A 13770-nucleotide genomic window follows, 5' to 3' on the forward strand; every position below is an offset into this window, starting at 1 on the left:
CAGATCTCAGTTTGTGTGGTTTCCTTCCTTAAGCTCTGGATATAAAAAGGAAAAAAATGTAGCTTGTATACGTGAAACTAATGTAAAATCTTACACAGAACCTTTCCCATCCATCCCTGAACAGTCTATGATGTAGATAGTTGACACAGCATTTTAATTTTCTTACTAGCCAAAGGCAAAGTTCCAGTCCCACCACTTGTTCACCAAATTTGTGGCTTGCTGCCAAAAGAGGAAGTGAATTCCTCAATATTCTTGTCAGAAGTTCAGAAGCCAACATGCTTCCACTTCAGCTAAGCTTAACAGCTGCTCTGCATTTCTGAAAAGCAGAAATGTTTGTACACGGTTGGAATGAATCTGGTAAATTACATAGTGTGGCTGCCAGGGCTAGATCTGAATGTTGTTGTTTCTTGTTTAGTGTTAATTGTGGTCTGCACTAGGCACATTCTTTGCCATTGAAACAGGCAGTACGTCACACTGGCATCCATGCACACAGGCACTCTCCTTCTGATGCTGCTCTCCTACCACATGAAGAAAATTGCAGTTATATTCTTGGAAATGTGTAACTCGTCTTGCTACTGAGAAACAGTAGGCAAAGTCCTACCTCATATAATTACATTAATAATATATCAATAAATGAGAAATCACTTTGAGTCCATCAGCTAACACAAAATACATGGAAGCTTTTAACTATGTTCTTGAAGATAAGGATAGAGCTGTGGTACAAATCTTGTGTGCTATCCAACTAATGGTGACCCCATGAATGAATGTCTTCTGAAATATCCTGCCCATGACAGCCATGCTCAGCTTTTCTAAATTCACAGCTGTGGCTTCCATTATAGAGTCACTCCATATTTGGTCTGTCTTTACTTCTGCATCCGACTTTCCTTGCATCATTGTCTTCTCCCCTAAGTTTTGCCTCCATACGATGTGTCCAAAGTATGACAGCCTCAGTTTTATAGTTTTTGCTTCTAGGGAAAGCTCTGGCTTGATTTGATCTAGGACCAACTTGTTCATCTTTCTGTCAGTCCAGGGTAGGTAGAAATCTTAGGGGAAAGGATTAAAAAGCAAAGGTTTCTTAATGTAGAAACTCCTGCTATAGACATAATTGTATGTTATATCTCTTATAAATGGAACACATAGGAAGTTGAGATTCTACCAAGTTGTTGAATTATAATTTATTACTAGAAAGCTGTTTCTTTGAATTTCAGCCTACCATCTACAGTTTTAATTTGCACCTACTTTACAAGATTGTTATAAGGATTACAATGGGTGGACAACTGATAGACCTCCACTTGATTAGACTTTCACTCACATTAGCCTTAACTAACATAGTCAAAGATGATGCATGTTGCAAGTTGTAGACTAGAACACCTGGAAGGCTACAAGTTGCCTATTCCTGGATTGCAACGAAAGGTTCACACAGCAGTGAATGGGACTCCATCAGTCATAACTAATATATTCCATTTATTTCAATGGTTCTAAAAATTCAGTTGGATTTTATTCAGAGTTATAAATATGAAGGCCTTAGAACATTTAAAACTAGCATGTCGATGCTGTGTTGAGGTTGGATAACAAAGAGCACTAGAATTGGACATCAGCACACCAAGTGGACCTGGATGGGGAGTGTTTTCTAAACTACTGGAAAGATCTGTTCATGAACAGCAGGGGGTTAGACCCGATGGCCTTCATGGCCCCTTCCAACTCTACTATTCTGTGATTCTGTGAATAGCCACCTACTGATCCTCAGCAGGAAAGAGTTAATACCTGTAAAAAGAGGTTGAACTGGGCTTGGAAACCAATAGGGAGCCAGTGAAAATGATACAATACTAGACTAATATGATTGTAACACCCAATTCCAGTAAGCACCTTATCCACTATTTTTGTTTTCAATTCATGGAAGTTTCTTTCAAGGGCAGCCCTACAGTGTGCTGCAGTAATCTAAATAGGTAGTTGCTAGATTACTGACGTCAGGCTGTCTGTATCCAGGAAGGACTATAGCTGGTATTCCTGCCTAAGCTGGTGAAAGGTGCTCCATGACACAAGACACTTGTGCCTCTAACGATGAAGATGGATTTCTAAGCATCTCCAAGCCACAAAATGCATTATTTAATGAATTGCCTTAATGTACTTGTGGCAATCTTAGACGTTCTCCATTAGGTGAATTTTTGCCATCTTAATAAAAAAAGAATATTTTGTTGCTTTGCATTTCCAACTTGCTGGTGACTACAAAAGTTTTCTGATTCAGTTGGATGTTGTTCTGGTGTATCCCTCCAGCGTTTTAAAGCAATATCAGGTAGGCTATGCACTCATGCACTGTGCTTCACCCGTCTTGTTCCCTGTCATCTGATAAGTGAATTCTTCCTGTTTTTCTGTCACCTGTACATTCTGATGAATAAGGATTCCGGATGTAATGCTACTGCGGCTAAATCACAACTGTGCTGGGCTGTTTTACCTTCTATATGTAAGTGTTCTAGGGGAACAACATTCCTGCTAAAGCTTGCCTTGTATTAACATTTTCCTATCCAAAACAGCATGACAGATCCTTGACTTAATTGGGATTTCATTGCAATTTTGATAAATTTTTGGCACTCTCTTTCTAATCCATACTTCCATGTAGAATAGCATCCTTATATATGATCTTTTCCACTTTAATCATTATTTGGATCCTGGAAGGGTAGCTTGCCTATGCCTCCTTCAGTACATGACAATGGCTAATAAAGTCTTATCAGTGGAACTTTGGTTTTAGTGTCCCACTCTGTGTTGCTTTATCCAGTAGATTGGAGCTGTAGTTTGAGACAGTAATTCATTGCCGCTTCCGTTAGTGCTGCTGTTCTATTGCTGATTAGTTGCCAAAAATAGCCCGGGGATGCTCTTCTTTTTGATTCCTGAAAAATATGGGGTATTTAAAAAGTTAATACTTCCCTTTCCCATAAAAGCAGTAATTTTTAGGATGTAATTTGACTTGTTCCAATGTAATCAGTTGATTGCATTCTTGCCTATTCAGCTCTATAGTGGAGGTATTTTCTGATGCTCTTTGATAAAAAAAAAAAAAAAAAGTTTGGAGGCTGAAACTGAGCTTTTCAGCATGCAAGTATGGTAATATGCAACAGTGCCAGGACAGAGAACGTAAAATGTGAGGGTTGAGGCAAACTTACGATCTATTTAAATATCTTTCAAACTAATGGGCCTTAATTTTCCATTAAAACTCTACTTCAATCCATGGGATTTAAAAGGTCCTAACTTTCACTGGATTGAGTCCCAAATTATTTCCTGTGTTTGTGCGGTAAGGAAGACAGATTGAGCTAGTTTATACTATCAGCAGCATAAGTTGGGAAAAGTTAGTTATAACTGCAAAAGTGTTATGGTAGATGAAAACAGAGCCTGGTATTTTTTTATTCTTCTTAACTATTAATATTTTATTTAACTTTGTTACTCTTTGAGCCAAATGTCTGAAACCTCTGCCTAGAACATTTTTAAAGTTCATTCTCTGGCCATGAATAACAATGTAACTCCATCACAACCCCAGTCCGTTTGCTGAAAAGGGGAGCTTAATTTTATACGACTGTGTTCCACTAACCCAGAAAGTGAACATCTGTTGATGTGAAGTTGCTCTATGTAGGCTGGATTTTAAAATATCCTGATGCAAAAATAATCCAGAGAGAGAGTGCTTTTCTAAAAGAAATGTTATAAAAGAAAATAAAAATTTAGAACCAAATTTGTAGTTGTTGCTTCTAGCCTGAAGCTTTTATGCACTCAATGTCTAAAATAATATCAAACTTTAGACATTTCTACCACCACCACCATGAAACCCAAACAAGTGCCTCCTATGAGGGGGAACAAGTTCCCAGCAAAGAACTGAATGATGTGTTCAGAAGTATCACATTATACAGATCTGTCCCAAGACTGCATAAAAAATATTTCACATCTTAATGGTCTCCCTTCATGCCATGGAAAACTAGCATGTTTTGCAGGAAAATGGAATGCTAGAAACTGATGGGATGATGTTCCATGTTAGGTGAGCATTCAGGCATGCAAACTATAAGCTGAAGCCAAACAGGACTATACCACATGTAAATTTGGTCAAATGCTGTCAGAATGCTTAGTGCCTGAATATTAACCTATAGGTGAACATATCAAATTGACATAAGGGAAACTGAGATACTAAATATTTGATGCTGAGTTCTTTATATAAACTGCTGGTTTTACTCTCATGTAAGTATGATAGAAGTTATATTCCTTTGGATGTGGATGTTGAATTGCACCCTGGCACTGATAACTTTCCCTTCAGGACAAACTTTTTATTGTGTCTGGTTGCAGTTTATCAAAACTGATGGACCTTGTCCTTTATGAAATTTCCTCCAGTAGCCAGCAATGTACAAGTGGGTGATTCTGCCTTAAAAGTGCTTCCTGTGTTTGTTTATGATGTATTTATGTAATGTATTAGTGTTTAAATTGAATTTTTAAAGCTGTTTTAAGTTTTAATAATTTGGTGCCGTCACTTTGGGTCTTTTTAAGAAAAAAGGCAACTAAGAAAATGAAAAGTGCCTTCTGTTGATAGAATAAGAAGTAGGATCTGAGCTATTGTTAATAAATAGCTTTAATGATTAATTAAATTAAATAATTAGTTAATAAATAATAATTTGGTGAGTGCAATCCTACAATCCCAGGTGGTAAAGCATGCAGTGTACCCATTACCAACTCAAGGCTCGGGCTGCCCAGGGCTACCTTTTCTTCACACCCCTTTCCCACCTGGAATCTTCCTTTCCATTGGTTTTTACGGCATGCTCATGGTTGATGCCCTTTCCCTGATGTCCTGGGTCATGCAGGAGAAAAGGGAAGGCTTTGTGTTTGGCATATCCAAAGCAACCACTTAGAAGGCACCTTTTTACTCGAACTGCCATTGTAGCTGCTACTGTGTCAGCTTTTCTGCAACTGCAGTGAGGAAGCTTGGAAGGTTCCTTCTTCATGGACAGATCCACGGAGATCTTGTGGCTCCCACAATGCTGTTCTGTGGGCATAACAGCATGACCTCGATACCACAAAAATATTTCAGTACAGACCAGGGAGAAGATTGTCACTAAAAAGCTAGATCCTGTAGCTGTGTGTGCAGAACTATTCAATGAATACATGAACATAAGATTTCAAAGATGGTGCTAACACGGTCAGAAAACTAGCTTGCAATTTTTTTCCATAATCCACCAGGGTAATAAGTCTGCATTTGTCTGTGGCACATCAATGACCCTGAAGAAACCCAGTCTTTTCCAGTTTAGCAGTCCATTCTTGCCTAATCAGATGTAGGCGATTTTTAAGCTCCACAAGTCATTCACGGAACTGCTGTGGGTGATCCCACTTTTTTGCTTAGAAAAACAAAAGCCTTGGCACCCCTGCCCAGCAACTTACTATTATTGTGTTCCATTTTTTGTGCAGCAAACGTCCTAGACAGTAGGCCTCTGAGGAGTTCTGGGAAAGTGAACATGGAAACCCGGAAGGAAGATGGTGGAAGTACAGCAGCTGCCCCTCCCCAGAAGAAGCTGTTGTGCCACTGCCACCACTACTGTCCAGAAAACTCAAAAAACAACACCTGCAGGTTAGTGGTGCAATTCTTCACACAGTGCATAAGTAATACATGGCATCTGCTGCCACAGTGTGTGATGGTTGTCCAAGACCAATTGGCAGGCAAATGAGATAAATTAATGAAGGATTGGTCTTTGAAAGGCCATTAGCTAAGGTAGGGGTGGGCCAATCTATCAGTTTTGGGTTCTTACTCTTCTAAGTTCGGTTCCCTCCAAATACTAAGTTTTTTAAAATTAAGTTTTCTTAAGTATTTTTTGCATTTTTGTGAATGTTTCTCCTAATAAATGCATTTTGTACATAGTACTGGCTAACATGCTGTTTTAACAAGCAAATATATTTGTATTGTTGCACCCGTTTTTATTGGAGAAGTGCAAATTCTGAACCAAACTTTGGTTTGCATATTCATTTTAAAGTTAAAAAGTAGGCAAGCTCATAGAAAAATGGAAGCTGAATAAATTTCTTCCATAGCCATGATAGAAAATAATACTTTCGAACATAAGTTGCTGGGGAACAAACAACAGGGAAGAGCTGTTGCTTCCATATCCCACTTGTGGGCTTCCCCAAGGAACCTGGTTTGGCCATCACTGGAAACAGGATGATAGGCTGCATGACCTCTTAATCTGAGGTTAAGCTGCATTTCTTGTACCAGCATTCCATGTGCTTTCCTTAAATGTTTTAGATGTTGAACTGACAGCTGTACCAGTACGCAATTAGTGCTTCCCCCTTAGGGCAGAAATGGTGCCCCTCCAGATGCTGTTGGACTCAGGCTCCTATCAGTTTTTTCCAGCATGTCCAATGGTTGGGTATGATGGGTTTTGTAGTCCAACATCACTGAGGAAGTGGCATGTTCCACACCCTTGCTTTAGTCTAAATCAAACGTCCTTATGGTGTCATGGTTTGGCACCATGTAATGGGTGTTTTTATAAAGCAGTTCTGGGAAGTCATGGAGGTGGTGCTCAGGGTTAATGCTTTCCTCTTGAATCATGTCTCTAAGAGTAACAAAGATTACCCTCCTAATTTGGAATGGCCCATGATACCTTCCCTCTTGTGGGGATTAGCATGGGGAGGAAGAAAGATTTTTGGTATGACTATGACACAGGAGGAAAGGGTGGAACGCCCCGTTCTGTGGCCCCAATCCTTAGTGTTGTATTCCTTTTTCAGCTGCTATTTAGAATTAAAAAATAAATTAGGCAGTGCCAAGTCATACATGGAAGGGAGTGATCCTGTGTCACCTAGACACCATCTGGGCAACGGATGTAGAATACTTCAGGTTCTCAGATCTAAGGGCAGAAACCTCAGAGCTCGAAATCTGCCCTCCAACCCCACTTCCCTGCTCACAGCCAGGACAGAACAACTCCCCCAGTTGCCACTTTGAGGCTGGGAAAGTCGCCTCAGGGAAGCGATAAAGGGATATTTTTGGAGGGCGTAAGTGGAGGACACTGCTGAGGCCACGTCATTCTATGTCTTCTGCAACTGGTTTCTCTCTTCTTCAGAAGCACCCCAGCGCGACCACCAAAACCAGCCACCTTGTTCTAATGCAGAGCAGGCAGGGGGGAGCAAAACTCCCAATTGCCCCTCCTCCTGCTTTTTCATACAATGTGTGTAAGTCTCCAAGTTCAGGAGAGTACACCTCTCTAGGGTACAATAAGGATGACATACTGAGTAGAGTACAGTCTGGTCCTTCGTAAACCCATTTCTGTTTCTTTATACAGGGCTTCTTGGGGTCTCATGTGGGTTTTCTCAGTGCATCTGATGTTTGAAAAGCAAACATCAGCCATGCACATCCCTCCATAGGTGCAGGATAAACTCCCCACCTGGAGCAAAAATGCAGAACTTGTATGTGAATTGTGTTTTTTACTCATCTAAAGAAAATTGAAAGGAGCTCTTGTGGACTGACATCTAAAGATTCATTCATATATAGAGATATATAGAGTCATTTTATATATATATATATATATATATATATATATATATATATAAATCATATGCCTACTTTTCAGTCACAAACATAATGAGTTAACATTTTTGATTAAAAGCCACATTTTCAGGGGGTACCTTAGGTACGGTTTTCATCAATATTGTTACTAAAGACATTGCTTTTTATATATTTTAAATGATTCTTCCTTTTTTCCTTGTCTATTCCAAAAATTGTTGCAATTGCCATATAAAACCTGCTAATTGCATGAGTACAATTAGTGAAATAAATGACAGGAGTGTTATGCCAAGAATATATTGCATTAATCAATTTTGAATTTCTGCTTCCATAATCTTTATGATTCGGGGGGTGATCAGATTCTCTCCATTCAGATAAATTCAGGATGTTCTTGTGCAGCGGTCCTCAAACTTTTTCAACAGAGGGCTAGTCGAAAGGTGCCAGTGGCGCGCGTGGCGTGCTTGGGCCAGCGAGGACACGGGAGGGGAAGGGAGGGGAGGCAGATGCGGGGCACGCGGGTGAGGCAGGGGCGTGCTGCAGGGCAGCGGTGGGAGTGCGGGCAGGGGCTTACTCACTTGGAGGTGGTTCTCTCCGAGCATGTCCAAGACCGTCTCCATGCAAGCAAGCCCCCACCTCCCTGTGCGTGGGGCGAGGTGGGCGGTGGCGGGTGCAGCATGTCCAAACCCTCTGAGGCAGGCCGGATAAATGGGCATGGCAGGCTGTATGAGGCCCGTGGGCCGTAGTCTGAGCACCCATGTTCTTGTGGATTGAACTTGCTTTTGTCATCTCATTTTTAAAACACCTTTTTAAAATCAATCTTTCGGTGTTATTCTGAGTAGTTGCCAGCCCTTGTGTAAGATTCAGGTAGTGACCTTAAACTCTTCCTTTTGTGCTACTTCATCTGGAGTGTAAAGAATACTCTAAAGAGTGCAAACATTAGCAGTTCTCCAACTGCAAATATTTACTTGGTCACATAATGTGCCTGCCTTTTTACCCTCCAAGTGCCACGAAGTGACTGGCTAGTAATTTGGTCTCCCAAATGGTTGCTTTGTGCCTTGAATTTCAGGAAAAATGTGATGTGATTTGTTTCATGTGTGTATTTTGGCCATTGTCTGGACTCTGGTAGCTTTTGAAGGCCATAGTGTTGGGTTTCCTTGTTACCGTATATCACCACAAAAGATATGTAAATACTGTCAGCATACCTGAAGGGGTTGGTGGCTGAGTGCACAGGTGTTTGGGGGACTGATTGATGAACAAGGACCTTTCTCTGTGAGAGGTGAAAGTGTTTGAAAAGTTTCCCTAAACCTGGGCTTGTAAAGGTTATGTTAGCCCTCTGCCTTTTGAAACTTTAAACATCTCTGAAAATGCTCTGCACCTGGGAGGTTCCAAATAGACATTTATTTGCTAGTCTTTTATGAACTGTTTCTTCTAAGAAAGCTTTGATATTGTCAAGACATACAGCACTTCCCTTTTAAAGTACTAAAATGTATACAATTCCAGCCATGGTATCCCTTGTTTTAGAGCGCAATCCACATTTTTTTTCATTCATCACATATCAGAATAGTTCTACAGGTATGCTTTTATGGCAGGGTTGGCAGTCTTTGTCTTTTGTTGGCCACATTCCTTGGATCAAATTGTGTATCTTTAAAACTGCAACATACCCAAGTGAGTGCTGTCTATCCCGATTAACAGCAGTTCTCCTAGCAATCCTATTTGAGATGCTTTGGCTTGGAGACACCACAAACTGAACCTGGAAGCATATTTATTTTTAAAACAAAACAAAACCAAACCAAACCAACAGCTGCACCACTAATTGATAGCTGCTTCTAGCGTTCCTGGGAAAACCAGTGAAGATAATGTCAGAGCTGGGAGACCAGGCATCAGAGAAAGTAGAGGGAACAATTAGCCTAAAAATCAGAAATGCATCCTTGTGACTTTGTAAATCAAAGCAAATGAGAATATTATCAGCTCACTGCTTTAGCACAAACTGAAAACACCTGTATGTCTCACTGTACCTGTTAAGATTACTTTTCAGGCAATCATACATCCATAACAGTAGCACGAAACTGTATTGCACAAATAATCGTATTTGATCAGGAGTATAGTTACAATAAAAGTGAAGCACTAACCCTGTTTGTTTCCAGAATTAAAACCAAACTAAAATCCAGCCCTGTTTTTGTTTTTGTTTTGCACAGTATTCTGCACTGTGCTAGTTGCCTATCCCTTCCTTGCTATTCCAGAGATTCCTGGTCCAATCATACTTGTTGCTTTCTCTTACATACCCTATATTATGGACATATAAGGGGTTTTTTATAGTGTGATGTTCATTAGAATAGGAGATAACAGTCACACGGGAGATCCAGATTATCTGGGGACCTTTTCCACTCATAGACTTCATTTGTATAAATCTGGTTAAACCAAGCTGGAGACTTGGTGCTTTTAAGATTAGTCAGCTGAGTTTGTCTTCCCCTGTTTAGAGAAAGAACTTGGAATATTACTTTCTTGCTTGTCTGGGAGGGAAAACAGAATCTGGTTGTTAACATTGTCCTGTTCATGCATATGCGAGCTAGATACAAGCTTGTTCTGTATTAAGTCATGCATGGTTTTGTTTTGTTTGTTTGTTTTGCAGGCAAAGCAACTGGCATTTGACTCAGTGTGCTTTCTTGCATGCTCATGGTTCTTGTAGACTTCAAAGTAATGTACTTGAAGACTTTGGCTGAGTATCATGGACAGCATTCTAACTTGGTTTCATGGATTTAGCAGCTGCATTGCCCTATTACAGACTGAATAAACACTGTACAATTTGAAAAGTTTAGATCTAATCCCCAGAAAATATTTACATTGCAGTTTAATTTTATTTACATGTTTCCAAGATAGTGGTTCAGCAACATGCAAACTAGAAATTGCGGTGGGCATCTTGTGGCCTTCAGATCGTTTGTCCTACAACTCCCATGATCCCTCAATGAATCATTGACTGTGCTGGCTAGGATAAATGGAATTGTAAGCTCCTGTCAAAAGTGCCTAAGATGGTAAAAGGTTCTTGACCCATGAAAATCATGAAGTCTGAACCCATAAGAGCCAATTTAAAGTAATCTTACTAATCATAAAATGTATATAGGGCCTCTTTGTTATACCTGGATGGCACAGGTTTGGGGAAGAAATGTTCTCTCCCTTTTATGCTGCATATGGAGCAGGAGGCATGTAAAATTATGCATAATGTGGAAAAAGTAATATCAGAGCCTGGGATCATCAGAGGAAGCTGCACAGTGGGAGATTCAGACAGATAAAAGGAAGTACTTCTTCACTTCCTGTCCAGCTAAACTATGGAATACACCTCTAGAAGATGTGCTGGCCACCAGCTTAGGTGACTTCAGTAGGAGATTAGAAAAATTAACACTGGTTGAAGGGAAGATTAGAGTCAGTGCAGTGTAGGGCCACAAGGATGGTGGCCGGATTGCAGAGAGAGCCATATGAGCCGAGACTGAAGGAACTGGGTCTCTTCAGCCTGGAGAAGAGGAGACTCAGAGGGGATATGTTGGCGACTTACAGTATGTGAGGGGTGTCACACGGATGTGGGTAGAGACCCATTTTCTCCTGCAGAGGAGGGCAGGATGTGCTCCAACGGAGCCAAGCTCAAGGAACCATGGTTCAGTTTGGATGCCAGGAAGTACTTCCTGACAGTTAGGACCCCAAGGCTATGGAATGGGCTTCCACGGGAGGTGGTTGAGGCCCCATTGGTGAGGGTGTTCAAAGATAGGCTGGACATGCACATGGTGGGCATGTCGTGAGCGGAGTCAGCTGGAGCCGGGGGTCAGACTGGATGACCCAGAAGACCCCTTCTGACTCGCTCTGTTTCTATGTTTCTAAGATAATACATGCAGAGCTACTTTTTGCTGTGACAGGTAACAACCCCTGTAGGTTACCAATCCTTTATAGAAAAAAGGATCCCCATCTCTGTCCTACCTGAATCAGTGTAGTGATTAGCTATACTCACCGGTAGACCAGCACTCTACAAAGGCATTCCCCCTGTTTAGTGTATATAATATCCATGCCAGGAAGATAATTATGCTGGTAAAGGGAAAGGCCTTTGGAGGGGTTTTTTAATATCTGGAAAGGAAAAACAGTTCTTTAACCTAGTTTATTAGTTAAGGTGTTTTGACTTATATGAAAAAATGGGCCCCTCTCCAGCAAGGACATCTGCTTAAACAGCTGCAAAGCTGCTGGCTCACATCCCTCTCTTTTGACATTTAGTAAAGGTCTCCACTAAGATCACCTTCTTGGACTAGGTAATCTTTAATTAAAACAGCACCTTCTGCCACATGGTCTGTCAGCATTTCCGTTACAAGCTGCATTTTTTCAGGTGTTTGGCTGCAAAAAGTTATTCTTACCAGTGAAACATGACACACCAAACCGCTGCTTTAATTACTGCATCCAAAAGCTTGTACTGTTTTAGAACATAATGCAAAATGGGTTGAGGTTTAAGTGCCTATTTATATTTTAGCTTTTTTCCCCCCAGTTGGAGTTGAAAATTACAGGGCAGAATTTTCTCAAGATAAGGCACACAGAGTGGGTTCACATGTTCAAAACAATCCGGAGTGGCTCGCTTAATTGCAGCTTATTGGACAGTCTCACAACACAACTCCTTGGGGATGTTAACCATGCACTGTGGTTAAAACTCCTCGTTGCCCAATGGCTCCTGCTGTCCCTCTCCCTTCATCCTCTTGGGGACACTGCAGGGGCACCAGGATGTGTCCTGAGCCACCGCAACCCATGTAGCACCGGCTTCACCTAGATTTTTTTAAGTGCCTCGGTGTAATCCATACCTGGAAAGGGAGGGTGGTGGAGGGGCACGTGAAGTTTCCCCCAAAAGGACAAGGATTCAGCTGCAGAGGGTGCTTTTGGCTTCCCTACCCTAAAGAAAAAATAGTTGAAAAAATAATGAAAAAAATGCTGAAAAGTTAGTGAGCAAAAGGCTGCAGTGTTGCAGTTCAGCACAGTGCACCTGGACGCAGAGTAGATGCAAATGGGAACTCTGTAGCTCACTACGATTTATAACTTTTTTTAAAAAAAGGTGAGGATATATATAGAGAGAGCCCCCTTTATGGCAGCATCCTTGGGTTTTTGGGTACTCCTGTGACCCAGGCTGATCTCATTTTCTCCTCAATGAGCCTGTCTTCCAAGCAGGTCCTGGATTGCTTTGGAGGAAGCCATGATCATCGCCTTGGTTATGCAGTTTACTGTGACTTCATCACACCTGGGGAAGTGGCAACTCACAGGGTGCAGGGCATATAATTTGAAGAGACGGGCCTGCCTTCCTGCATGGGGTTTCCCCACATTTTGCAGTACTCCCCCCCCCACACACACACACCCAGTGCTAACGGGAGGGTGAGAAGCCTTTCCCAGCTGTCCCGAAGTTCTCCTTTGGTACTTTGGGGTGCCTGGGAAATGTGGCTGCCTGGGAGTCTCTTGGCTAGTGCAGCAAACTTTCTGCTGCTCTTGCCAAGGGAATCTCTTTGGACTTCATTATGACTTACTGTCCTGTATAGCTCGGGCAACACAATAAGCCCCTGTTTGTGGAATGTCTTGCCCACCAAAGCCAGGCTGGTGCCAAGTCTGTCATCTTTCTGGTGCTGAGTGAAGACCTCCCTCCCTCTCTCGGGCATTTACCAAAATTTCACTTTAGCTGTTATAACATTTTAAAAGTTTGCATGTACAAATCGTGTTGATTTTACACTTTTTATTTTTGGTATCTCACTTTATGAATTGTTTTGAACCACCCAGTCAAGTTCAGCTAGTGGGCAGTATATGTCAGGATCTGGGCAACTCCAGGGCTCCATCTGTTGCTCAAGCACCACAACCACCCTGGGGGTTGCTAGTTTAGTCTGAGACCCTCCTGTAGCTTGCAGGGCCTTCATGAGCACCACCTGGGAGTCCTGGGGGAAGAGCAGGCTCTTCCCTCCAGAAGACATCTCCTGAGTGCTGTAGTGCATTTCTGTGCCTGCCTCCAGCCTGACCCGGTTTCTGCCTTGCCTCACCTTGTCCTGCCTTTCCTTGCCCTGTCTTGCTTCCTTGCCTTGTTGCTATGCCTGGTTATCCTGTCTTAGGGTACTTCCTGCTTGCACTCTCATCTTGTTGGTCATTGACCTTTTGCCTGTTGTGACTAGGTCCTTGCTCTGCTATACTATGTACACTTGGTTGCTGACTTTGTCCGGTTGTGTGACTGAGTTGAACCTACTGTTGAACCTTGCTATTGGACTTTGGAC

At 41.7% G+C, this 13770-nt stretch overlaps 1 protein-coding gene across 2 annotated transcripts in view; it reads left to right on the forward strand.

The window, feature by feature from the left end:
* The window catches only part of BMPR1B (bone morphogenetic protein receptor type 1B), a 228063-nt gene that overhangs the window by 187147 nt on the left and 27146 nt on the right, over nt 1-13770 (forward strand). For both annotated transcript variants that reach the window (XM_044429418.1, XM_044429419.1), the window contains one exon: nt 5428-5587. In XM_044429418.1, the coding sequence (XP_044285353.1) occupies nt 5428-5587 (160 nt within the window). The remainder of the gene's footprint in view (nt 1-5427; nt 5588-13770) is intronic.

This window comes from Varanus komodoensis, unplaced genomic scaffold, assembly GCF_004798865.1.
Source record: "Varanus komodoensis strain SLA01 unplaced genomic scaffold, ASM479886v1 scaffold2, whole genome shotgun sequence".
In the NCBI taxonomy this organism is placed as follows: domain Eukaryota; kingdom Metazoa; phylum Chordata; class Lepidosauria; order Squamata; family Varanidae; genus Varanus; species Varanus komodoensis.